The following is a 26,426-nucleotide window of genomic DNA, read 5'->3' on the forward strand; positions in this document are numbered from 1 at the left end:
TGGGATTATTTAATTGAAAAATTTTTGTTCTAATCACTGTGAAATGGGATCTACTGGATGTTTTATTTTCTATTTACCTCATTGCCAAGGGGCTAGACATTTCCTTGTATATATAGTTGGCCCTTCACATCCACAGGTTTTGCATCCACAGAATCAACCAACCATGAACCAAAACTTGTAGAGATGTGGGGCCAACTATATTGTCGACGAAAATAATCCATATCCAATCTATAAATGAAAATTTGGGTGAGTTTATTCTGAGCTTAAATCTGAGGATTATAACCCGGGAGAGTCTTTCCACAAAGGAACAGAGCACTCCAAAGATGTGGGGGTATAAGGGTGGTTATATACCCTCAAAGAGGATGTTTCACATAGGATTGAAATGTCCCTCCCACAATAGTCGTGAGACTGCTCTGTCGGCACAGCGATTGATGGAAATAGCAGGTAGGTCTTCTGTCTCTGTGAACACAGCAGGGTGGCAGTCTGTTGTCTCCAGCTGGGTGGTCACAGGTGAGCTGGGAGGTGAGTGCAGCAATCAGTTCCTAGCCTAGAGAAAAATGCTAATGTCGGGGGGAAGTTCCATCTTTATCTCAAGGGCCTTTGTTCTGGCCAAAGGAAATGTCTAAGCAGATATGCAGTGCGTGCTCAATAGCCAGTCAGGCCCTTTTGGAGGAAAAAAAAAGAAGTCAGGCCGAATTAGGTTTCTACCAAATGGCTTCCTCATATACTCCAATATATCCTATTGCTTGCCATTTTTATTTGTCAATATGATCTTCCATCTTCTGTTAAGTACACTTTGCTTTTTTCTCATTTTTAAGTTGTGTCTGTTCGCTTTTACTCTGGAAACTAACCCTTTCATGTTGTATGCATTGGTGATATTTTTCTTCCCTTTGATGTTTATCTTTTAAGTACCTTAATTTTATTTTATTTTTTATTTTTTATTTATTTATTTTTAAAGATTTTATTTTTTCCTTTTTCTCCCCAGAGCCCCTAGGTACATAGTTGTATATTCTTCATTGTGGGTCCTTCTAGTTGTGACATGTGGGACGCTGCCTCAGCGTGGCTCAATGAGCAGTGCCATGTCCGTGCCCAGGATTCGAACCAACGAAACACTGGGCCGCCTGCAGCGGAGCGCGTGAACTTAACTACTAGGCCACGGGGCCAGCCCTAAGTACCTTAATTTTAATATATTTGAATTTGTCTGTCTCTGGCTTTATGGCTTGTTCTTTTTCTTGTATGAGAATTTTCTCCCTATTGTTGTGTCAATAAAACATTTACCTGTGACTTCTAAAAGTGGCCCAGTCTTACCTTTCACATTTAAATCTACAATAAATTGGCTATTGTCCATAGAATAGAGGGGAATACAATGCATTTTTCCACTTAGATAACAGTGTGTCCCTGCACCTGGGTATTAAGGTGCTCATGGTATTTGCCACTGCTCCACAATGCCCGCTCTGTCCTTGACCAACTTTCCATGTTAAATCCCAACCCACGGAAGACACTTTTCCTTTCCCTTGTTCTGTTTGTCTCTCTGCTAATACTGTATCGTGTGGAATACTATGGCTTAAAAATTCTTGATCTGTGTTAGACGGCCACTTTGTTCTTCAAAACACTTCTGTTCATTTTTGGACGTTTGTTCCACTAATAGACTTGGAGGAGTAGTTTTTGCTGACTCCTAAAGAGGCTGTTTGGGGATTTAAGAAGTGTTATAAAGATATCATTTGGGAGAGGTGACATCTGGGTGACACCGAATTCCATCTAAGAATACTTGCCATCCTTCCACTTTTTACACTCTACTTTGATATTTCCCAATAAGTTTTTAAAAATTTTTCTGTGAGGATCATTAAATATCCTTTATTAGTCTTGTATGGTAAGGAATTAAATTTGATCTGAAGGAAACCAGGAGCAAGCTTCCAAATGGTGTCTCTCAGTGCAGTCACATAGGCTGGGCTCAGTTCTTGAAGCAACAAGTTGTAAGTGTGCATGTGGATTATTGTCTTCCAGGGAAGCTTACTCAGTAGAGACTCAGTGCCAGAGTGTGTTTTGGGGTCTGAGCACAAAGGCATCATCTGTCGAACGTGTAACAAACTGACAGACTCTCAAAAAGAAAACAAGAGTTTACTATATACCATATTGTGTGCATAAACACTTTAGGCACACTGAGGCCCTCTTATCTGTAAAGTTGGCTGGGTCACTTCTGTGGGGGACTGAAATTGGCCACCCCAAGATATGCCTCTTTGGCATAAGGATTATTTTGGGCTGGTTACTTTTAAAAACTGCAGACAGGAAAGAAACTCTGAAAAGTAGAATTTACTTACCCTTTGTTAAGAGACATGTACATTTGTAAAGGAAATCTCTCGCCTGTAAAGGTGTCTCCCTCTCTGTACCAGAAGAAGGGGGGATGACCTTATCTCTAGAAACTCTTAATCAATGTGGAAGGCAAGGACTTAAATCTGCATAATAATCTTACTCTTGTTTAACCTCCTGTAACTGACTCACCCCACCCCCGACCTCTTCTTTTGTCTTTAGCTCAAGGTGATATTTAAGGAGGTGGCTTCAGCCATTTTGGTGAGTTGCTCAGTTTGCCTGAGCCTCTCCCATGTATACATGTTATAAAGCTTTGTTTAATTTTCTCCTGTTATTCTATCTAATTCGTTGTTTGGCCAGAAGGACCCAGAGCAGGTAGAGGAAATGTCTTCCTACCCTACACTTCCAAAATCCCATTTCCCAGATACCACTGAAAGACAAACTTTGTGAGCAAGCATTTCTAAGGATAAGGGATCTCTAGTCTGTTAATGTTCACTTTCCTCTGCACATTAGTTAGTAGGACTTGTTCTGAGCAGGTGCTAGAGATCTGATGTAGAAATCGTAATTAGTATTGACCCCAGCAGCTTATTTTACTGCCCAGGCAGGAGGGCTGTTTCTATTTTGCTGTTGCTCTGCTGCCTAGGTCAATCTAGGACCAGAATTGCTGATGAGAACCTTTTCTCAGTCCCCTGCATGTGGGCATCAATGGGTTACTGATCTCTTTGATGAACCAGCATTTAGGAGATTTATGCCCCTGGGGGATTCCTATGCTTGGGATGGGCTGTCATGCTGTTGTGACCCACAGGGGAACCTGGAAAAGAGAAATTGAGAGGACAGCCTCTAGAGTGATTGATAGGGAGTCACTTGCTGCAAAATTAGAGAAAGGGGATTTTATGTTTTTTTTTTTTTTGAGAAAAGCACTATTGAACTCTCTATGTATTTTGTAATCATGTCCAAATTCACCATGAAATCATTGTGGATTTTAATGAAGCCCCTTGCATATTCCAAGTGTTAACTTGTTCCTCAAGGTCATCGTGGCCCAGGTTACAGTTTTAGGATTCTGCCAGAAAGGGCTCTTCTGTGATCTTAGCATCCCAGTTTGCATGAACCTGTGTCCTAAGCATTGGTGGGAAGTAACCCTGAGGCTCATGAGTACAGGGATTTGGTGGAGGTCTGAGTTGTCCTGCCTTCTTCCTCATGCCTGAGCTCTACCTGAATAATTTCCTTGCTCTATGAAGTGAGACAGAGAAAAGAAGGTAAAACTGAGTCTGTGATAAATATTATACAAACAAATTATAATCCATTCTCCTCCACAAGAACATTTTCATTCAGCCAGCTGGATCTATCATGTTTGATGATGGGAACAGAATAAAGAGCTTCCACTTCTTCGCTGGAAGTTTCTTTAAAACTTCATGCAGATATGAGGCTGTGCTTCATAGGGTGCTGCATCACATGGTGGTATTAAGAAGAAGATGAGTTTTCTCACAAGGAATTGATGTGCTTAAAATAGAAACATTTCTTTCATTTGTATAGCATTTCTCTGAGGTGTTCTGTACCCTGACATTAGAGAGCAACGAAGACTTGAAGTGATCACAATGAAAATGTACCAGTACATTCTATGTTTTCACAATGCTGTTCAATTCATGAGGAAGTGAATGTGGCCAGAGAGTAATACTTCTGATGACCAAGTCATGGAATAAACGTTGGGAGACGACAGAGTCATATGTGAACTTCTTATGGATTGAATCTAAATCCCCAGCACTGTCCGTCTTAGCTATTCTCCTGTATACATCTGTGTCATGTTTTAGGACTGAGTGGCCTGTGAGGGTGGGACTGTGACCTTCACCATGGAGGAGTAGGCTTTTCTGGATCCATCCCCGAAGAAACTCTACAGGGATGTGATAAGATCCCTAAGGTAACTGAATTCCTATTTTCACTGATGTAAGAAAAACCATAAATCATTGTGTAAGCTCGGGATGCATTTGGCAACTATTTTCCCTCCAGCTTTATTGAATTGACTGAGAAAATTGATTTCAAAATTGCAACATGATGATTTGTTATACATACACTGTATTGTGTAATTACAGTTTGTTAAGAGAGTAGATCTTTCTTTTTTTTTCTTTTTTTAAAAATTTTTCCTTTTTCTCCTCAGAGCCCCTTGGTACATAGTCATGTATTTTTAGTTGTGGGTCCTTCTAGTTGTGGCATGTGGGACGCTGCCTCAGCATGGCGTGATGAGTGGTGCCATGTCCATGCCCAGGATTCGAACTGGCAAAACCCTGGGCTGCCGAAGCGGAGCATGTGAACTTAACCACATGACCACAAGTCTGGCCCCCAAGAGAGTAGATCTTAAGCTTTCTCACCACACACAGACACAGAGACGCACACTCATGATAACATTGTGAGGTGATGGATATGTTGATTAACCTGGATACTCATATGCCTAAGTTCATATTGCAAAATTCTTTCACATTGCAAAATTTTTAAGACATTTCTTTATTTATTTGAACAGCTTTGTTGAGATGTAATTTACATACTGTACAGTGCATCTCATTAAAGTGCACGTTTTCATGGTTTTCAGTATATTTGTAGAAATGTGAAATGATCACCACAGTCGATATTTTTTCTTTAAGATTTTATTTTTCCTTTTTCTCCCCAAAGCCCCCCCCGGTACATAGTTGCGTATTTTTAGTTGTGAGTCCTTCTAGTTGTGGCATGTGGGACGCTGCCTCAGCATGGTGTGATGAGCAGTGCCATGTCCGTGCCCAGGATCCGAACTGGCAAAACCCTGTGCTGCCAAAGAGGAGTGCACGCACTCAAGCACTTGGCCATGGGGCTGGCCCCATCATAGCTGATTTTTAACATTTTCATCACCCCGAAAAGCAACTGCTCTGCCCTTTAGCTATCACTCCCAACCTTCTCATCTTCCTTCTCCAATCCCAGCCCTAGACAACCACTAATGTACATTCTGTCTTTATAAATCTCCCTATTCAGGTCTCTCCTGTGAATGGAATAATTAAATATATGGCCTTTGGGATGGATTTCAGTAACTTAGCATAATGTTTTCAAGGTACATCCATGTTGGACCTTGTGTCACTACTTTATTCATTACTATGGCCAAATATTCTATTGGATGGTTAAAATGTGTTTATTTTATTCATCTGTTCATGAACATTTGGATTGCTTCCACCTTTTGGCTACTAGAAATAATGTTGCTATAAAACCCATGTATGAGTTTTTTTCCAACATGTTTTTCACTTTTCTTGGGCATATTCCTATGAAAGGAATTGATGGATCATATGGTAATTCTAGGTTTAATTTTTGAGGAGCTCCCAGACTGTTCTCCAGGGTGGCTGCACCATTTTATGTTCGTATCACCCATGTATGAGGGTTGAAATTTCTCCATGCATCCTTGGCAAGATTTGATATTATCTCATGTTTTGATTCTGTCCACCCTAGTCTTTGTGAAGCAGTATCTCACTGAGGTCTTGATTTACATTTCCTTGATGACTAGTGATGTCCAGCATTTTTTTCATATGCTTTTGGCCATTTGCCTATCTCTCTTTGAAAAATATGTATGCATGTCCTTCACCACTTTTCAATTGAATTATTTGACTTTTTATTATTATGTTATAACAGGTCTTTATATGTATTCAATACAAGAATGCAAATGCCACCAGGTATGGATACTAGTTGGTTGATTCAAACCTTCTAAAATGAGACCAATGGCCCAAATGCTTAAAGGCCACCAATGCTGCCAAAATGGTCACCAATATCCTGACCTCTGGGCACTGGTCAATTCGTACTCAAATTTTAACACTAATAGCTGATAGGCTTAAGCCTATCCACCAATATATACCATCTCTGGTGATACAGGGCCAAATATTTAACTGTTGGGAGCATGTAACTAAGTTTTCCTTAAACCAAGGCTACCCATGTGCCTCCAACCTTTACTATTTATGGATGGAGACCTCTTATGCCTCAAAAGAGAGCACCATCCAATTGTTTGGAAGGTGCACCACTGAGGACCCCTAAAATTTACTAAGAATTCTTGATACCAGTAGGTGCTCCTGAAGGTGGAAGCAAAACTTAATCAGGGCTTCTCAAATCTATACAACCCTGTTTGGTCTTTTGGCCCCTCAGTTTCCCTCCTGGGTGGCTACTTGGCAGGACCATCCCCCTCTGGAATGGCTCCCTTTACCTGCAATAATGCTGAAGATGACAATCCTCAGCACATGACATGGTGGGACACAAATTCATGCCAAATTCTGCTTAAGCAACTTTCCACTATGCCAGAGATGACACCAAGGAAGACACGCCAGATGATGGCAAGCACTCCCTGTGACTTGGGTGCTGAACTGAATGCTTGTTTATCTAAATTCCCTACCTATGACCCCCTTGAATGGCATTTTGCATAACTAACTATATGTTTATTCCAAGGCCCTCCTGCTTACTACAATGCTTGCTGCTCAAAGGTGAGGCAGTACTCTCCCTGCCAGGCTGCCCTCCTCTGCACCTTTGAGCTTTGAAAGGCCAAGGTATGTGTGGAGTCTCACAACCTTACAGGGGCCCCTTTAAACACATCACTCAGTTGCTTGCCTTCACCACACCCTATACATTGGTCCACGTTATGAGTCCCACTTGGAGTTAGTGAACTTAGTTTCTGAACCCCTCCCCAGCTTCAGATGCTGCTACCACCACAGCATCCCCCCTACACCCTCCAGGACCACACCTGCATGGTCACCTCCCTACACCACCCTAAAGGACCCTACCCCACAGTCACCACTCAAGGCTTCACAATCCTCCCATTCAAGCCTTCCAACATTCTTCGTATTTTTATACAATGCACAGAAATCAGATCTTATTTTGGGGCTGTCATAATTGCTAGGCATGTTACCAGGCCAATCTTTTTCCAAAGTTAGTGGCCCACCAGGCTGATTTGTTGACCCTTAATTGTTTGCTCAATGGAAGGCACCCCCTGCATCCCTGTGGCTTGACCGGCTGCTCTCTACGGTTCTCAACCACAGTCAGGCAGGCCACTTGGCAATACAGTCTGTGCCACCGGGCAGGAGCCCCAACATGCCCTTTATAATCTCCCTTATCTGCCCAGGACCAATACCACATCGATGAATATGACCTACACCTCCTCCCAAGGGGTGCGATCCCTATGGTCTTGGGCCGTGAGGCCCAGCCACCTGGGGAGAACCTCCATTACTTCATCTTCCCTGATCAAAGAGTTTCTGTCCACTGTGTGTCCAGTGCCCCGGGGCCATCACACATACATGGCTCTCCAGATGTGCACATCTCCATCCCTCATCCTCCCATGTGTTTGCCTCCTTGATGGCCCCTGGGGGATCCTGTCTGTTCGCACCAATTTACTTTAGTCTTGTTAAAATAAAAAACAGAGACCAACTTTGAAAATTCCCTGAGCAGATAAAACCAGTTTAGTCACACAAGTAAAGCTTAATTTAACTTATTTTGCAAAACGAGTATGACCTGGGTCATTTCTTGCTCAAGTCTCTGAAAATCATAAGAAAACTTACACTGTTTCCAAAGGTTGATATCAGATAACCACTGACCAATTCTTTACCAATCAAGAAAATTCTAATGTTATAACCAATCACCGTGAAGAATCAACAGTCGCTGCTTTCTCTCTCTATAAGCTGCTTTGTAACAATGCCCCCGTGAGCCTCCTTCCATGTTTTGGCTTGAGTGCTCCTAGTTTGCAAACCGTCTTAGACATCTGCACAATCCACATTCATTAATTACTACTTTGGTAATTCATTGGTTTTACATCTGTTATTTTTGAACTTGTGACAGTTTCCCTGGGGCTACCCTTATAAAACACTGAGCAGCACCCCCAGTTCATCTCTCTTCCAGCCCCCTCACATCAAAAGTATGCAGGGTTCATCCCCATTATGTTGGGAGTAGATCTGCTACTATCTTCACCTGGAGTGGGCACCTGGGGCATGCCATAACACGTTACTAAGGCAAACACCAACCTGTCAGCCACCCTGGCTGAATGCACTGGGATATTACATCAAAGCCAGGCCTTAATGCAACAACAGGATTCTTTAGTGTAGATGGTTTCCATAACTGTTTACCTTTAGATTACTTATTGGCCAAGGGAGGAGGGGGATGTCCTGTAAGGGGCACCACCTGCTGCATGTATGTTAATAATTCTGGACAAGTTCAGACAAACTTACAAAAGACGGCCCGACAAGTACAAGGATCCCATAATCTCACCCAAGTTTCTCATCAAATACTTAGCTTAACTTCATCTGTGAATATACTGAACCATTGAATTGTACACTTTAATGGAGTGCACTGTGTAATGTGTTGAGAAGCTGGAGCTGGTGTATTAAATTCAGTGTAGGCAGGCTATGACCTGCTGGATGGGGAAGCACAGGCCACGCACATGGGGTCAGTAGGGAGCTCCCTCAGCACCCGAGCTCCCACTTTGGGGAAGTGAAAACCACAGGGTCTTTTGATTGAAGACCCTGCACGATACACCCATGTGAAGTCACAGGATTTGTTACTTTTCGATTGTAGAAATGAGGGCAGGGGTGCAATGAGCCAGGGGAAAGGCTGTCCTCTGTTCCAGGTCAAGAGCCAGTAGGAGATAGAGAGCCGGGTAACAAGCACCCGTTACTTATAAGGGGGTTGGAGCGGAGGTTAGTAATTTTTCACTGGCTCAGCTCTAAATGGTTATTTAAAAAGTTGTCCTGGGGAAAATAAACTGGGAACTTATGGTGGGAAATCTAGGCCCAGGTCCTTATCTAAATGTCCAGAGTTTGGGTGTGAGCAGATTGTCATGTCACAATGCTATGTGAACATGTGTCTCTGATTTCAATTCTGTGGAGGACTTACCCAGAAGTAGAATTGCTAGATCAGATGGTAACTCAGTTCCCAATTCTTTGAGGAACTGCCATGTTGTTTTTCTTCCCACGAACGTGATTTTATATTCCCAGCAAAAGTGCACAAGAGTCCCAAAGGGTGTTTTCATTTTCTTTCTTCTTCTTCTGCTTCTCCCCAAAGCTCCCGAGTACATAGTTGTGTATTCTATTTGTGAGTGTCTCTGGTTGTGTTATGTGGGATGCCGCCTCAGCATGGCCTGACGGGCGGTGCCATGTCCACACCCAGGATCCGAACCAGCAAAACCCTGGGCCGCTGAAGAGGAGCCCGCAAACTTAACCGCTCAGCCACAGGGCCGACCCCTGTTTTCATTTGCTTGTTGGTGTCTTTTGAAGCACAAAAGTCATTAAATCACCTTTTCCCCCTCCTTTTTGCTCTTGGTGTTATATCTAACCATTCTCTGTCAAATTCAAAGTCAGGAACTTTTTCCTATGTTTTATCAATTGTGATAGTTTTACACTTATGTTTAGGTCTTTAATCCTTCTTGGTAAATTATTGTATGTGGTGTGATATGTGTACAACCTATTTCTTTGCATGTGGCTAACAATTGGTCCACCACCAATTTATGAAAAGAATGTTCTTTCCCCATTCCTGGCGCTTTAAAAAATCAATTGAGCATAGATTGGGCACAGTGGGTTTATTTCTCAAATAGCAATCTATTCCAGAGATCAGTATGTCTAACCTTGTGTCAGCACCACATTATCTTGATGACCACTGCTTAGTACAAAGTGGTGATATCAGGAAATATTAGTTCAATCAGCTTGTTTTTCTTTATCAAGAATAGTTTGGCTAAGGCCAGCCCCAGTGGCCTAGTGGTTAAATTCAGGGCACTCCACTTAGGTGGCCCAGGTTCAGCTCCTGGGAGTGGATCCACACCACTCATCTGTCAGTGCCATGCTGTGGTGGCAGCTCGCATAAAAAAAGAGGAAGATTGGCAACAGATGTTAGCTAAGGGTGAATCTTTCTGAAAAAAAAAAAAAATGGTTTGGCTATTCTGTTTCCCTGCAATACTATATAAATTTATGAACCAACTTCCCAATTTTGATAAAGAAATCAGCTGGGATTATGTGCTATGTTCACTCTTCAGATAATTTTGGGGAGACGTGACATTTCAACAGTAAGTTTTCTGATCCATGTAATTGGAACATTTTCCAGTTTATTAATACCTTTATTAATTTCTTTTGATAATGTTGGTAGTTTTCATAGCATTTGTTTTGTAATCTTTGTGTTAGATATATTCCCATGTATCCTATTCCTTCCAATACTATTGTAAATGCATTTATTTTCTTAATTTCATTATCAGATTGTTCATTGCAAATATATAGAAATACAATTCTTTTTTTTGGGGGGGGGAGATTAGCCCTGAGCTAACATCTGCCAATCCTCCTCTTTTTGCTGAGGAAGCCTGGCTCTGAGCTAACATCTGTGCCCATCTTCCTCTACTTTATATGTGGGACGCCTACCACAGCATGGCTTGTCAAGCAGTGCCATGTCCGCTCCCGGGATCTGAACTGGTGAAACCTGGGCCGCCAAAGCAGAATGTGTGCACTTAACCTCTGCGCCACCGGGCTGGCCCCATACAATTCATTTTTATGTTTTGAGCTTGTATCCTACAACACTGCAGAATTCAATGATCAGTTCTAACAGTTTTTTGGTATACTTCTCAGAATTTTCTGTATGCAAATGTAGGTGCGGAAAAATTTCCCCTTCTTCCCTTCTAGGTTATTTGGTTGGTCTAATAATTAAAGCGACATAAGACAGACTAACAGAAGAAAAACAAATTTAATTACCTATGTATGGGAGCCCCCAAAAAGGTGAGACTCAAAGAAGTAACCACAGCAGGAAGATTTCATGCCCTTTACACCAAGAAACAATAGATTGAGGAAGACTTGACAAGGCTGAGGGGTTTGGGCTAGAGGTAGTAAATGGTGAGGAAACAACAAGATTTGTTTACACAGCCTTCTCAGCCCTAAATGCCCTGTCTCAGATGATAAGGCTGGCTTCTGGTTCAAGCAGCATACAGATCAGCTGGAAAGTCATCTCCTGCTCTCAAGGGGACAAAGGAGAGCCAGAGTGTCTTTCTTGCAATGGCTGTTTCTCAAGCACCTGTAATTCAAAATAATCAATATGCCAATGTGCCATATTCTGAGGTGACATAATCTGAACCTCTAGACAAGATAGCTCATTTGGAAGTAGAGACGGTTTTACATCTTCCCAACCAATCTGCATCCATTTTATTTCTTTTCTTGCCTAATGGTTCTGGCTAAAATCTCCAGTACTTTCTGGAATCAAAGTGGCAAGAGGAGACATCCTTCTTTGGTTCCTCCTCTTCAGGGGAAAGCATTCCAGTCTTCCACCATTAGATATAATATTGGCTGTGGGATTTCAACGCATGCTCACTATGAAGTAAGGAAATATCTTCCTATTTTTGTTATGCTGAATGTTTTAATTATGAAAGAGTACTGATTTTTGTCAATTATTTTCCTGAGTCTATTGATTTCATTGATAGATTTCAGTCTATCTTGCAATTTTTGATTTTTGATATCCTTTATCACATTAATAGATTTTGATATTTTAACCCAACCTTTCATCCCTATAATAAACCCACTTGGTCATGGTGTATAAATCTTTTTTTATGTTGCTGTTTTGGGCTTCCTAGAATTTGTTGAGGATTTTTACATTAATATTCGCAAAAGAAATAGGGGTGTCGTTTTTTTGGTGATGCACTTGGTTTGGGTATGAGAGTAGTACTGCCACACCCACCCACAATAATCTTAAAAGTTTATATAGAGGCTTTAATGGGGTTCAGTAATATCTACGGTCCAGATGGTCTCAACAACACATTATTCTCTCCAGGCTGCATCCTTGGAATGGCTCTTAGTTTGGGAACAGTGGGTGGAATGTATATTCCCAGGACAGGGGCGTGTGTAAGGAGCCTCCAGTTGCCCAAGTCCAGCTGGAGTGTCAACCAGTGGTCACATCCTCTCAGTGACCTCCTTCGCTTCTTGAATCTTGGGTAAACTCATTCCATTGGGGTCATTTTTCAAGGTCATATGGAAAATCTCTCTCTCCATACCTACAAACAACTCCCTATGCTTCCTCAGTGGGGCTCTTTCTTTGGCTTAGACGAGCACCTTGTAGGATATTGTTGAATTCTCATGGGCTTCCCTTAGTGCAGGTGGATGCACCAACACTCTAAGTGTATCCTGGCCCTCATGTTTGCCATGATGGAGAAGGACAGGAACCACATGCTATTAGCAAAGACAACCTTAAGGCGTCATGTCTATTGTGCCCACCACAGCGATTAAAGGACCTTTGAGAGCACCATGATGTGACACCAAGAGAAAGCCAGACTGGCCCTAATGTTACCTATGAGAAGCAGAACAATTTATCAATTCATCAGTGCAGGAAGCACATCCCCGGTTTCTGCCCAGATGGGGCCACTACTGAAACTGTACAGTTCCCACAGATGCAAATGAAGTTGGGGGCGGGGGGGGGGCGGGGGGGGGCAGTGATGAAATGTAGTTTCCTCAGCATCATGTTTCTGACAGTGTGTGAGAGTGGAGCCAGACTCATGCATCTCCCCAGGCGAATGCACATTCTTAGTATAGTGCGCCCTTTATTTGAGGTGAAGACAAGGAGCTAGCAGCAAAAAAACAGAGGCTGGGCGACTGGCCCCATGGCCAATTGGTTGAGTTCACATCCTCAGCTTCGGCAGCCTGGGGTTTGCATCCTGGGTGCAGATCTATGCACCGCTCATCAACACGTGCTGTCGCAACATTCCATGTAGAAGAACTAGAATGATCTACAACTAGGATGTACAACTATGTCCTGGGGCTTTGGGGAGAAGAAGGAAAAAGAAAAAGAGGAAGACTGGCAAGAGATGTTAGCTCAGGGCCAATGTTCCTCACAAAAAAAAGGATCCAAAAAAAAAAACCAAAACAAAACAGAGGCATTCCTGACTTAGGAAATCAGAGTGATTTCCAGGAAATCTGCTTCTAGACTATTATTTTCCAGATAGTTCTTAAAGGGAAGATGAAAAACAGATAATGAAATGGAAATATCTTCTGCATCTCTCAATGCCTGATGCTAAATACCCACAGAACTTTTCTTTCTGCATTCTATGGATGACTGATTGACGATGCCACTGCCCAGCAATGTTCCCCCTTGTATGATGAGCACTAGTTGCAAATTGGGCCTTCCTATTCTTTTTTTTTTAACTTTTTTTTTTTTGAGAAAGATTAGCCCTGAGCTAACTGCTGCCAATCCTCCTCTTTTGCTGAGGAAGCCTGGCCCTGAGCTAACATCCGTGCCCATTTTCCTCTACTTTATATGTGGGACGCCTACCACAGCATGGCTTGCCAAGCGGTGCCATGTCCGCCCCTGGGATCTGAACCCTGAGCCACAGAAGCAGAACACGCACACTTAACCGCTGCGCCACCAGACCTGCCCCTGGGCCTTCCTCTTCTGTTTTCATTGTGATCAGTATAGTTCTTTGGCCCTGCCCCTCACTTTGCATTTGTCAGATGGCCTCCAGGAATACTTCTGTCCGTGGGTGAAGTGAAGTCCATGGTGAAGTTATTGCTGAAGTTCAGGTGGACTTGAGTGGTGCTGTTTGACTCAGATTGTATAGAAAGGGAGCATTTCCTCAGGGAATTGGGATAGGAAGTGTTCAGATATGGTATTTGTGCAGACTACGTGGAGAGGATGCCTGTCGTGTAGTGATTACAATATCGTCAAAATGAACGTTACTCTGTAGTATCACAGACTCACCAATCAGTGAGATGATTATTTAGACGAAACCAGTAGTCTAACAAGTCTCATTATAGTTGGATTAAGCAGTGTAACCACAAGTGAGGGTGGGTCATGACCACAGAGAGATTTAACTACCGTGAGAAAGAGCTCCTGTTTATATTTTCCTTGGGATACAAATATTTTGATGTCAGAGACATTTTCTAAATTTATCTATTCTGAATAACCAGAAGTCACTTTTCTTCTGAAATAATGGCTTATTTTTGCTCCCAATGCCCTTATTCTGAATCTGGCTGAAGTGTTGTAAGGATAGTCACCTAATGCGTCCCTGATACTGTAACTGAACTCAATGGGTTCACCTCTTCGTCAATTCTCGAGCCAAAAAGCACAAGCAAGGCAAAAGTGGGAAGAAAGGTTTATTACTTGCACAGGCAGGGGAGAATTCCGGGCATCTCTCCCAAGCAGTGTCTCCCCAAACAAGGGTTTGGGAGTCCGTTTATTGTGAGATCATAGCACAGTTCATGAATATTCAGTTACGGAAAAGGCAGGAGATCACGTTTGTTGCCTAACAGTCATGTTCCTTTAAGTCTCAAGGGTAGCATGTACACACGCTACTACATATATAGCATGATCTAGAAATGACTGCTTGGTCCCTCCCAGAGGAGGAGAATTTAACATGTTGACGAGATTATAATAGGGACATTTTACTTCAGAGCAACTTGAGGGGGCTAGAACTGGCTTCAGCTGGCCTGTTTGTGGGAACCTTTGGTGGTTAGGCTCTTCCTGGAACTTTCTGTCTGCAAACACTCAACAGATAATGTTAGTCTGTATCAGATTCTCAGTACACTCCCTGGTCACAGTATCTGCGCCTGTGTACCTTTTTGGCAAAACTTTGTCAGACACCAGTTGTCAACAAAGATCAACAGAGAGAGAGAGTAATCATTGCATGTGGTGAGGTGACTTTCAGTTGTGTGTTTGTAAAGAAGGATCGCAGTTCCAGGAGTCCCCTCCCAACACTACCTTTCAATGCAAATATCCCTGCAGAGGACGAGGTCTGGCTGGCATTCTGCTCAGACACCTAAACTCAGGGGCTGTCACTCAGACACAAGGGGGCGAGTCTTGCGAACTGTCCAATCAGAGGCGGCGCCGGGGCAGGTGGGTGGGGCGAAGCTCCGACCCCCCCGGAAGTTGCTGCTCGAGAAGCGCTGGGGACCGTGTCTCCCCGCCAGTAAAGGGCTTTTTGTGCTTCTGCCGCCTGTTCTGTCCAGTTGTAACCGGTACCGACCTCAGGAGTTGCAAGAAGGACGCCAGGGGACGCAGGAAACGTAGAAATGGTGAGACTTGGGGCCTGGAGTCAGGATTTGGGGGAAGAGTGTCTGGCCCAAAGTGGACTCTCCTTCTCGCTTCTGCCCTGCTCCGGGTCGTTTGTCTCCTGCTGTTAACGGTCCTGGTGGCTCTGCCGCAGCCTCTATCCCGCTGTGACCTGCACTGGCCGTGGGGGTCCTAGGAAGGACTCAGGGGACCCAGGAGTCCTAGAAATGGTGAGTGTGCGGCCCCAGGGTGAGGACGCGGGAGGAGCGGCTGGTGGGAAGCGGCGGGGCGGGCCCGGCCTCCCGCGGTCCCCTCCGGACTCTGCGGCCCCGAGTCCGCGGTGGCGCCGCTCGGCCCTCAGGCCCCCCCGGCCGCAGCGTGGGGGCGGGGCCGGCAGCCGGGCCCCGGGCGTCCTGTGGTCCCTGCGCGCGGCGACTTGGGCCGGAGCGTCTCTGGGCCGCTGTGCGCCCGCAGCCCCGCGTGTCCCAGACGGTGGGGGGCCCGCGGGAGGGCCCGCAGGACAGTCGGGCGTCGGTCTCCGGGGTCCGTGCGCGGAGGGGCTGCGGTTTTGGGGTCCCCAGGGCCTCCTTTCTCCCCAGGGGAAACCCTTTTTCTCTTGAACTTTCCATGGATTTGGGGAGCAGAGCTCAATCCACGACCGTGTCCCGCAGTCTAGGTCTTCCTCGGGCTGACAACAAATGCCTGAATTTCCAGTCGCTCCCCAAATTCCCAGATGCCAGCGTCCTGCCTCTGATTCACAGCATTACTATCAACTATTTGTCCTTGTTGTATTTGAAACAGACGCAATATTTTAATTATCATTTTCTCACAGTCAATGAATGGCTGTTTTAAAAAGATTTATTTTGTGTGTGTGGATATTTTACATGAGTGAAAAGCAGCCTCTAACCACCTGGAAGTACGTTATGTGAAATCCTGGGGCGTCTCCCCAGGATCTTCCTGGGCGCAGACATCCTGTGGGAAGTCCTCTGGGTGCAGGTTCCTCTTGAGAAAGTTTCCTGGATGATCTGTCCTGTCAGCACTGTCCCTACCTGAATTAGTCACCTTTAAAAGATTTATTCACTGTATTTTAGTCTCAGTTTTCCAATGAATAAAAATAAACTTAATCAACATGACTTGAAACATGATATAAAATATTTCCAAAGAAGGAAGAGGTGAATTTCAGAAAAAATAAGACATTCCAGTTTTACACTGGATGTACTAGATTCTTCTTTCCTTCTTTTCCTCCCATCCAGGGCAGTAATATTCTGAGGTCTGTTCTTTTATTTTGGGGGAGTTCAAATGGATTTCCAGGGCTTAGACTTGCAGACCTGAAGTGTGAAGTAGAATTAATAGTTTATTTAAAAATTTACTGTCATGGAAGTAATACTATATTAGCATCATTTTTGTTTCCAGAATGCAATACATTCTTGTGGGATTTCTTTTAGAGCTAGCAGATTGCCATACAATTTTCTTCCCTCATTTCCACATAAAGACTGGTTTGACTGTTTCAGCTGGATTGCCTCAAACCCTGGGTTTCGTGTATTTAAAATATTGCTGGTGGTCCAAAAAACTCCAGTGGGGGCAGAGGCCTGAGGGCAGTGAATCTAAGCTAAGGCCCTTGGGCCTGCAGAGGGAAGGCCTTGAAGGCCCAGTTGTCCTTCCTGGGGAGCCTCCCCTGCAGGTGTCCTACTGCTCACACCGCCATGGAAGGAGCCTTTGTCCTGAGAGGAGCTGCAGAGCCCTGGAAAGCTGGGGGTGCACGTGCTCATGGGGTGGGGAGTGACGCCCTTTCTGAGGTTGTCACTGGTTTCCTTGGGCCTGTTTCTAGACGTAATTGGAGTTTTGCATCCACAGTGTAGCTGCACTCAGAGAGTGATTTGTTTACACTGAGAAAGTCTGTGAGAGTCAGGAGCTCTGGGTCCTGGATTAGGGCCCATTAATGTGGGGTCCATTTGGGTCAGAACCTTAAACTGGATCCAGCTGAGTTTCCTCACTGTGAGAAGGGAGCCTGAGAGAGTGAGCATGTGCACTGTTCCCTGGGGAGAGGAGGGTGTGTGGGGCTCCCAGAGCTCCTTCCTGTGGCTGCTCAGGTGCCCTCCCCTCCTTCTCCAGGGACTGACCCCCTCCAGGGTTCTGTCTCCACCAGGAGAGTGAGGAACATGGGACCTTCTGACTGAGGCTTTCCTTCTGTCCTGTGGGAAGCAGGCTGCTCATCTGAGCTGATTCCAGTATTTGTATTTCTTTCCTTTGGATCCCTTTATCGATGGACTAGTGCAGCCCTTTGGCTCTGGTTTCCCTTAGCACTCGGGCCCTGAGACTGTAAGTTGATTGAGAGAGAGGATGTGAGGAAAGCAAGCAAATGTTTTCATTTTAGATCAGTTTTTCTATGTGCATGTCTGCAGAGAACATAGAAATTTGAAAGGCTAAAACAATTGAAATGCTATTTTAATTGATGTGAGGGAAACTTCTAAAAACTGATGTAAATCTTTGAAAATCCGGTACATTTAAGGGTTTAAGCACAAAACCTGATTGCCTTATATTATGCCATTCGTCCCTGCACATATCCCGAGTGTGGGGTGTAGGGGAAGGACGGACCAGGGTGCTGCGTGTCCTGTTACTCAGAGATGTGAAAAGTTTATTCTGCATGGTTTACGCTTTTGTATCTATTAGTGTTTAAAGGAATTAAATCTTACAATGGTTTCCTATGTACAAGAGTTAAAATTAAAGAATATAAATATCTCTGTTTATTTGAAATAAATCTGTAAGACAGCAAAGTCTTACTTACGATGACTTGCTGTGGACATGTCCTAGTCTCCTCCAGCACTTTTACGCCAGCCACCCCCAAATATACAGTTTTGATCGTTTTTGAGCCTCCTGTTCGTGTCTTTGTATAAATCCATCGAGAATATATATTTTTCTTACCCACTTTGTCCTTGTAAGGAGCAGTCAGACTCCACATTTTTGGGTGACTGCTCACAGCTTAGGTCTCACCCACCCTCCTCCCCTTGTGCCCCCACCTGGACAAGCTGAGGAGGAAGCCTGGGTGCTCTCTCCTCTAGAGCAGGCAGGAGATTCCCACCACCCCAGCCCCTGCCTGTGTGCAGAGCTCTTGCCCCGGCCCCACCCCCAGGCCCAGTGAAGCCCCAGGCCAGGCTCCATTCCTTGCTTTCTGAGCCCTGTCAGAGCTGCTTGAGAGGCTGGCCCTGCCCTCCCCTCAGACCTCTATTATGTGAGTCCTAAGCCTTTTCCTACCTTGTGTGTGTGTGTGCCACCCTGGCGTGACTCTCAACAAGGGAACCACCCCTCTTCAGGGACCATAACAGTTGGCGCCCTGAGCAGCATGTCCAGACATGACCCCACCCGTGGGTCTGTCTTCTCTTGCTCTGACTTGCTCCCCTGCTCTGCTGCCTGGTGGTGACATGCACTGTGGGCTGCTGTTTGCTGGGAAGCTCGTGCGGTGATCTGTGCTGCCCCGTGTTGCATTGTTGACCCACCAACCTCAGTTCTAGGTTCAGCTGAGCAGAGTGGGCAGTTTCAAGAATTTATAGGCATTTGGGAGCAGGACTGTGGGATTGGGGCCTCCTTAAATGAGTCCTGAGTCACTGTCTTTGCAAGGATTTATCTGTGTGTCAGAGTGAAACTGTGACAAAAGCTGGTAGCCTGACATACCCCAGGGATAGGGTGTGTCTACGAAAATAATCCATAACCAATCTATAAATGAAAATTTGGGTGAGTTTATTCTGAGCTTAAATCTTAGGATTATAACCCGGGAGAGTCTTTCCACAAAGGATCAGAGCACTCCAAAGAAGTGGGGGTACATAGGTTGGTTATATACCCTCAAAGAGGGTGTTTCACATATGATTGAAATGTCCCTCCCACAACAGTCACAAGATTGCCCTGTCTGCACAGCGCTTGATGGACACAGCAGGTAGTGGGGTCTGCTATCTTCGTGGGTGTAGCAGGAGGCAAGTCTATTGTCTCAAGCTTGGCGGTCACAGGTGAGCGCAGCAATCAGTTTCTAGCCTAAGGAAAGCTGCTTAATCCTTAAGGAGACGCCAATGTTGGGAGGAGGAGGGAAGTTGCACCTTTATCTCAAGGGTCTTTTGCTCTTGCCATAGGGAATCTCTAAAGCAGATATACAAGGCATGCTCAATGGCCTCGGTCAGGCCCTTTTGGAAAGACAAGGTCAGGCTGAATTAGGTTTACACCAAAATGGCTTCCTCATATATTCCAATATATCCTATTACTTGCCTTTTTTTTTTTTTAAAGATTTTATTTTTTTCCTTTTTCTCCCCAAAGCCCCCCAGTACATAGTTGTATATTCTTCGTTGTGGGTCCTTCTAGTTGTGGCATGTGGGACGCTGCCTCAGCATGGTTTGATGAGCAGTGCCATGTCCGCGCCCAGGACTGGAACCAACGAAACACTGGGCCGCCTGCAGCGGAGCGCGCGAACTTAACCACTCGGCCATGGGGTCAGCCCCTATTACTTGCCATTTTTATTTGACAGGTGGTAGACAGGGACTATACACTTTGCCAGAGGTGGGTCCGTCAGATGGTCACTCCTGAAAGAGCTGTCATTTTAAAAAAAGGGAAGAGATGGGGAAAGGCAGGGAGTGGGTGGCGGGGTGAGTCCACACTCCTAACACCAGAGGGCTCCCCAGGCCCCTTCAGTACCTCTGCTGCTGCTGCTGCCTCTACTGCCACAAAGATCCTGACCTAGAGGGTTATAGGGGACACACTCATGGCACCTCTCTGGCACAAGGGATTAGTTCAAACCTGACTTAAGCCCAGAGTTTAAACTCTATAAAGCAACCAGTTGTCATGGGGGAGGCTCCTAACCCTGATGGCACTGTTTTGAGGCTCTTGGGTGGAAAAAATTTATAAATAGCAGGGTAGGGAGGCACTCCCTCTCCTGCAGTGTATCCATGATGAAGAAAACAAAACAGGAAAGATCAGGAGGAAGGAAACAGTAGATAAAATACTGAAACAAAGGTCCACAATTTGACCCAATTGGGAATCCAGAATATACTAAAAGAGTTTACATATCAAAACAGATAGAGGTACACTGCTTGACTTTTGGGCCTCTACAACATCGGTTCTGAATTAATTTTGCTCTCCGATGTAATGCACTAATTCAGAAACATTCAAGCAGTTGATCAATATGTGTCAAATTATAGTAATACTTGGGATTCCACTAAATTTAAGGAAGGTGCCCCTGATGATCTTAGGGGTGTCAATGAATATAATATAGAGGACAAATAGGACAAATGTTTCACTCTTTTCCCATCAGAACTATGGTTTTGCCTAAATTCCTTGTGCTCCTAGTACCCATTGTCCTAAAATATCCCATAGTGAGCTGGGAAGCTCTGATCCGATGAGCAAGAATTAGAGTTAAAGGAAGTCTTTGCCGCTTACAAATTGGCTTGACAAGTTGGGACCCCAGGGACTTTGCCCCACAAATCTAGTAGTTAAAATGGCCCAATGTCAATTTCACAGGGCCCTGAAGGACTGAAAACTATAGAAAACCTAGTTAGTGAAGGGTTGATTATTCCCAGTGCTGTTTTTTTTTTTAATCTTGAATGGCCCTCTTATTTATTTATTTTATTGAGTTCATAATAGTTTACATCGTTGTGCAGTTTCACTTGTACAGTTGTGCAGTTTTCCTTAACTGTGATTGCTACATGTGCAACACTTGCTTCTACCACCTTGGGTTCCTTCTTTGGAAACGAGGAAGGATGGGGAAGGAGGACATAGGCCACTGGTACCTAGTCAGAAGTTAGAAAACTCCCTCTAGGTCTGCTCTCATGTCATTTGACAATTGGTGAGAAAGTGAGAGGGCTCCTGGCCTCTGTCTTTGAATTGACACCAGGTTTCTTGGGTCATATCCTGGGAATGTTGCCATATGCAAAAGAAAGAGGTTTTATCCTTACGTGACACCACATACAATAATTTACCAGAAAGGATAAAAACCTAAACATAAGAGTAAATGATAACACAGTTTGATAAAATATAGGGAAAAATTCATCACCTTTGATTTGGCAAAGATTCTTAAATAAGAGACCAAGAGCAAAAACAGGAAAAAAAAAAAAAGGTAATTTGGACTTCATCAAATTAATCACTTTTGTGCTTCAAAGAACACCATCAAGAGAGTGAAAACACCCTTTGGAACCTTTGTGGACTATCGCTGGAAATCGTTGATGGTATGGAATACAACATGGCGATTCTTCCAGAAAGTACAAACTGAATTACCGTCTGAACTAGCAATTCTGCTTTTGAGAATTGAAGTAGAATTGAAAGCAGGGACTTAAACAGCTATTTGTCCCCTTGTGTTTACATTAGCATTATTCATAATAGCCAAAAGGTGGAAGTAACCCAAGTACCTGTCGACAGACGAATGGATTGAAAAATTTGGGCATATACATACAATAGTGTATTATTCAGCTTTAAAAAGAAAGCAAATTCTGACGTGCTACAACCGAACTATACACTTACAAAATGGTGAAAATGTAAATTTTATGCTTTCGGTTTATTACCACAATTAAAAATAAAATTTTTAAGGCAAGAGAGTAAAAACACAACCCACAGAATGGAGGAAAATTTTGCAAATCGTCTATCTGATAAAGAACTTGTATCAAAAATTCCTAAGGACCTCTGAAAACGTAGTTATAAAAAGTCAAATAGCTCTGTTTAAATATGGCAAAGGATCGGAATACATTATTTTCCAAGAAAAGTAGAGAAATGGTCAAAAGCATATGTAAAGATGCTGAACATTGTTAGTCATCAAGCAAATGCAGATCAAAATCCCAGTGAGATACCACTTCACCATCAGTAGCATGGCTAGAGTCAGGAATTGACATAATAACAAGTTTTGTTGAGGATATATTTAGAAATTTGAACTCTCATACGTGGGTGGTGAGAATATAAAATGGTATAGTTACTTTGGAAAAAGGTCTGGGAAGTTCTCAGATATAAAACCTAAAAAAAATTGGGCTGGCCTGGTGGCACAGTGGTTAAGTGCACACATTCCGCTTGGTGGCCTAGGGTTTGCAGGTTCGGATCCTGGGTGCGGACATGGCACCACTTGGCACGTCATGCTGTGGTAGGCGTCCCACATATACAGTAGACGAAGATGGACACGGATGTTATCTCAGGGCCAGTCTTCCTCAGCAAACAAAGGAAGATTGGCAGCAGATGTTAGCTCAGGGCTAATCTTCCTCAAAAAACAAAAACAAAAGCAAAAAACCTCTAAAATTACCATATGTCCTATCAATTCTGGTCCTGGGTATTCACTTTTGTGTGTGTGTATGTGGTGAGAAGGCTTAATCTGCTTTCTTAGCCAATTTCAAGTGTACACACTTTATACCTATATCAAATCATCATATTGTAATCCTTAAATACAGACAATTGTGTTGTTCAGTTATCCCTTGATAAAGCTGGGGGTGGGGGAAGAGTTTCCAGGTGCATCTAACATTCACATAGCGATTAACTGATTTGCTTATAACAGTGAAAATAGGAATCAGTTGCCTTAGATCTGGATATTATAGTGGTTGAGATTCAAAATGTCTCCAGGGAAAAAGTTCTCTTTAAATGCAAAGGTGCCAGTTGAGTCAGGTTTCAGCCACCAGCATAGGCTGGTTCCTCTGAACCATGCAGCCACCCACCCACTGTCACAAAGGCGTAAGGGAGTGGGGCCTTGTGGACTGTCCAGTCAGGCGAGCTGCTGGGGCAGGTGGGTGGGATGATGCACGACACCTACATGAATGTCCCTTCTAGCTACTGCAGTATTCCAGATCGATTGTCACCTGCTCTAACAGTCCCTGATGGCTCTGCCATAGCCTCTGTCATGCAGTGATCTGCACTGGCTGTACGAGTTGTAGGAAGGACTCATGGGGGTTCCAAAATGTGGTTGGTCTTGGTGAATGTTCCATTTGAACTTGAGATGAATATATTTTCTGCTGTTGCATGAAGTATTCTGTAGATTACAAAGAAATCCGTTTGTTTCACAGTGCTGGTCAGTTCACCTCCATCCTTCCTTATTTCTTGCCTAATGGAGATTATAATTCATGATAAGAGGTGTTGAATTCTTCAGCGATAGTGCTAGGTTCATCTGTTTCTCTTGTCATTCTCTCAGTTCTAGCCTCATATATTTTGCTCCTCTCTTGTTACACAGGTACACATGAAGGGTTGCTGCTGTGCCTTCTTGGAGCATAGACCTCTTTATCAGTGTCTGATGCCCCCTCTATCTCTGAATTTTCCTTGGTTTCAATTCTGTATTGTCTATAATTCATATACCTATGGCAGCTTTCTTTTGATTAGTGTTGGCATGGTCTTTTCTCCATCCCTTTACCCTTCATCTATCTGTGTCTTTATACGTAAAGTGGGTTTCTTGTAGACAACATATAATTCCCTTTTTTGATATCTGATATTACTGTGTCTTTCAATTGTATTGAGACCATTGAGGATTAAAGTGGTTATTGATACAGCTGGATAAATATTTACCAAACCTTTTCCTGTTTTTCATTTCTACCCTTGTTGCTCTTTTCTTTTTGTCTTCTACCATTTCTTCTGTCTTCTCTGGCTGATATTGAACATTTACTCAGATCCTTTTGTTCTCCTTATCATGTCAGTTACACATTTTTTGAAAAACATTTTGTAGTGGTTGCCCTTCAGTTTTCAGCATACATTTACAACTAAGCCATCTCCTTTGCCACATAACACTATACCACTTCATTTGTGCAAGTAGCTCTTAACACACTATTCCCAATTTCCCCTTCCTTGTCCCTCATCACAGTACTGTCACTTATTTCATTTGTCCATAAGTTTTGCATTACCAAACACATTGTTGCTAATATTATTTTAAAGTGTCATTTATTACATTAATTATAAGAAATGTAAATGATATTTCACCTTCATTTTTACTTTTTATAATGCTCTACTTTTATCATTTACAGTCTTTCTGTTAAATTTTTGAGGATTTCATTCAAAGTAGGTATAATCGTGACAAATTTCCTCAACTTTTGTCTCAAGAAGTCCTTATTTCTCCTTTATTTTTGAAGGATAATTATCCTTTACAAAGAATTCCAGGAGAGTGTTTTTTTAACTTTCACAACTAAATATTTCACTCTACTCTGTTCTGGCTTGTGTGGTTTTTGGAAACAAGTCCAATTTACTTCAAATCTTTGTTTCTTTATACCTAAGATGTGTTTCTTCTCTGTCATTTCCTAATATATTCTCTTGTCTCTGATTTTCTGTAGTTTGAATGTGATACCCTTGTTTTTTATCAAGTTTAGTGTCCTCTGAGCTTCCTAAATGAACAGTTTGCCAGCTATGATTAGTTTTAACTGGTTCATAAATACTAGGTTCTTTTTTGTTCTTTGTGTCTTTGCATTAGACTCTGGTGAAATAGGTTTTCTGTTTAGTACAGGCCTTATTAAGAACAGAATATTTGGGGCATATTTCAAAATGCCATCTTTTTTTCTCTTTCCTAATTGTGGAGACACTAGCTTTCCTTGTGACCTCCAGGATCTCCTGGATCTAAGAAGGGTTGTTCGTGTGAAGTTTGTCCATTTTCTTCTTGTGAGATCAAGAGTGGCAGCTTCTAAGAGTCTTAAGTGCAGGATCAGAAGTCGGCAAGGCATCATTTAGAGTGGCTGGTCGGGAAACACCTCCTCTTGAAGTTGGAGAATGGAGGTTTTATGTTCTTTTGGAGGAAAGGACAGTTGAATCCTTCACATATGTTATAATCATGGGCAGATTTACCATCAAACCATTGTGAACACTCTGCAATCTGCATCTATAAACCTCCCCCTCAAGGCCAGGATGACCCAGGGTACACTGTTACTGTTTGACCTGAAAGAGCTCTTATGGCACATTATTATCTCACTGTGTGTTCTAAAAATTGGTGAGAAGTAGCCTTGAGGCACATGAATTTAGGGATTTCTTTGGTCAGTGGTGTCATGACTTCTCCCTTGTGTCTGTGCTCTAAGTTCCGAGTAACCTCCTAGTCCCATCAAATCAAAGAGGGAAAGGAAGAGCAGAGTCTGATAAATATTGCACAAGTGAAAAGCAGTGCTTCCCCACAAGTGTATTTACATTTAGCCAGCTGCACCTGCTTACTTGTAATGATGGCCTGGAGTACTTTAGGACAATGTGGCCAGCTGGGCTTTGTTAAAAGTTTGATTTCTACAGGCCTCTTGGACTTCTCTTTGATGATGGGACCAGAAAAAAAAAAAAGCTTCCAGTTCTTCACTATGCTTTTATCCATTCAAACCTCATGCAGATTTAACACCTCATGGAGTGCAGTAACTGGTGGGTAATAGGAAAGACAAAGAAAGAATTTTTCTAACAAGGAATAATCAGTTTTAAAAGGATAATATTTGGTTCATGTGTATAGTATTTCTTTCATTTCCAAACATGCTCTGCACCCTGCCATTAGAGAGAAATAACGTGTAATGTGATCAAGTAAAAATGTGTAAATAATTTCCATGTGTTGATGCTGTTAAATTGATGGTGAAGTATGTGCAGGAAAATGATGAGTTTTTTATGATGATGTCATAGAATAAATGTTAGGAGATGACAGAACCATATGTAACATTCATACAAAGGGACTATAGGTCCTCACTGCTGTCAGGCTCATGCATCCTACTCTACACACATTTGTGGTGTTTTAGGACTCAGTGGCCATTGAGGACGTGGCTGTGAGCTTCACCCCAGAGGAGTGGGCTATACTGGATCCTTCGCAGAAGAAACTCTACAGAGACGTGATGTGGGAAACCTTCAGGCACCTGGCCTCAGTAGGTAAGAACGAGGACATTCCTTCACTGCATCAATGAGAGAACAAGTGTTTCTGGCCTTCAACATGGTTCCAAGATGTAGAATGTGAAAACAGGAGATGTAGGTAAATAAACTAGGAATGGTCATAGCTCATTGTGGACTTAGAATCTGATTGTTTTTTATAATTTCTAATACTTTGGAATCAATTTTCTGGGTCTTTGTTTCAGCAAAAACATGGGAACATCATGATATTGAAGATGAGTACAAAAACCAGGGGAGAAAACTAAGGTGAGTCACACTCACAATAGATGGCAGTGTCTCTTGTGAGAATCCTGGTATTTTATGAAATTTTAAAAAGAAGCAAAACA

The 26,426-nt window shown here is 43.2% G+C and overlaps 1 protein-coding gene across 4 annotated transcripts in view; it reads left to right on the top strand.

The window, feature by feature from the left end:
• LOC103558055 (zinc finger protein 709-like) overlaps positions 1 to 26,426 on the top strand; it is a 124,181-nt gene that overhangs the window by 95,470 nt on the left and 2,285 nt on the right. For 2 of the 4 annotated variants that reach the window (XM_070625448.1, XM_070625451.1), the window contains exons 2-3: positions 25,956 to 26,082; positions 26,286 to 26,346. In XM_070625448.1, the coding sequence (XP_070481549.1) occupies positions 25,956 to 26,082; positions 26,286 to 26,346 (188 nt within the window). Of the gene's footprint in view, positions 1 to 15,106; positions 15,309 to 15,439; positions 15,516 to 25,955; positions 26,083 to 26,285; positions 26,347 to 26,426 lie in introns of those variants that run through there. The other 2 variants (XM_070625450.1, XM_070625449.1) reach the window with 2 other exon arrangements.

This window comes from Equus przewalskii, chromosome 6, assembly GCF_037783145.1.
Source record: "Equus przewalskii isolate Varuska chromosome 6, EquPr2, whole genome shotgun sequence".
NCBI classification, from domain to species: domain Eukaryota; kingdom Metazoa; phylum Chordata; class Mammalia; order Perissodactyla; family Equidae; genus Equus; species Equus przewalskii.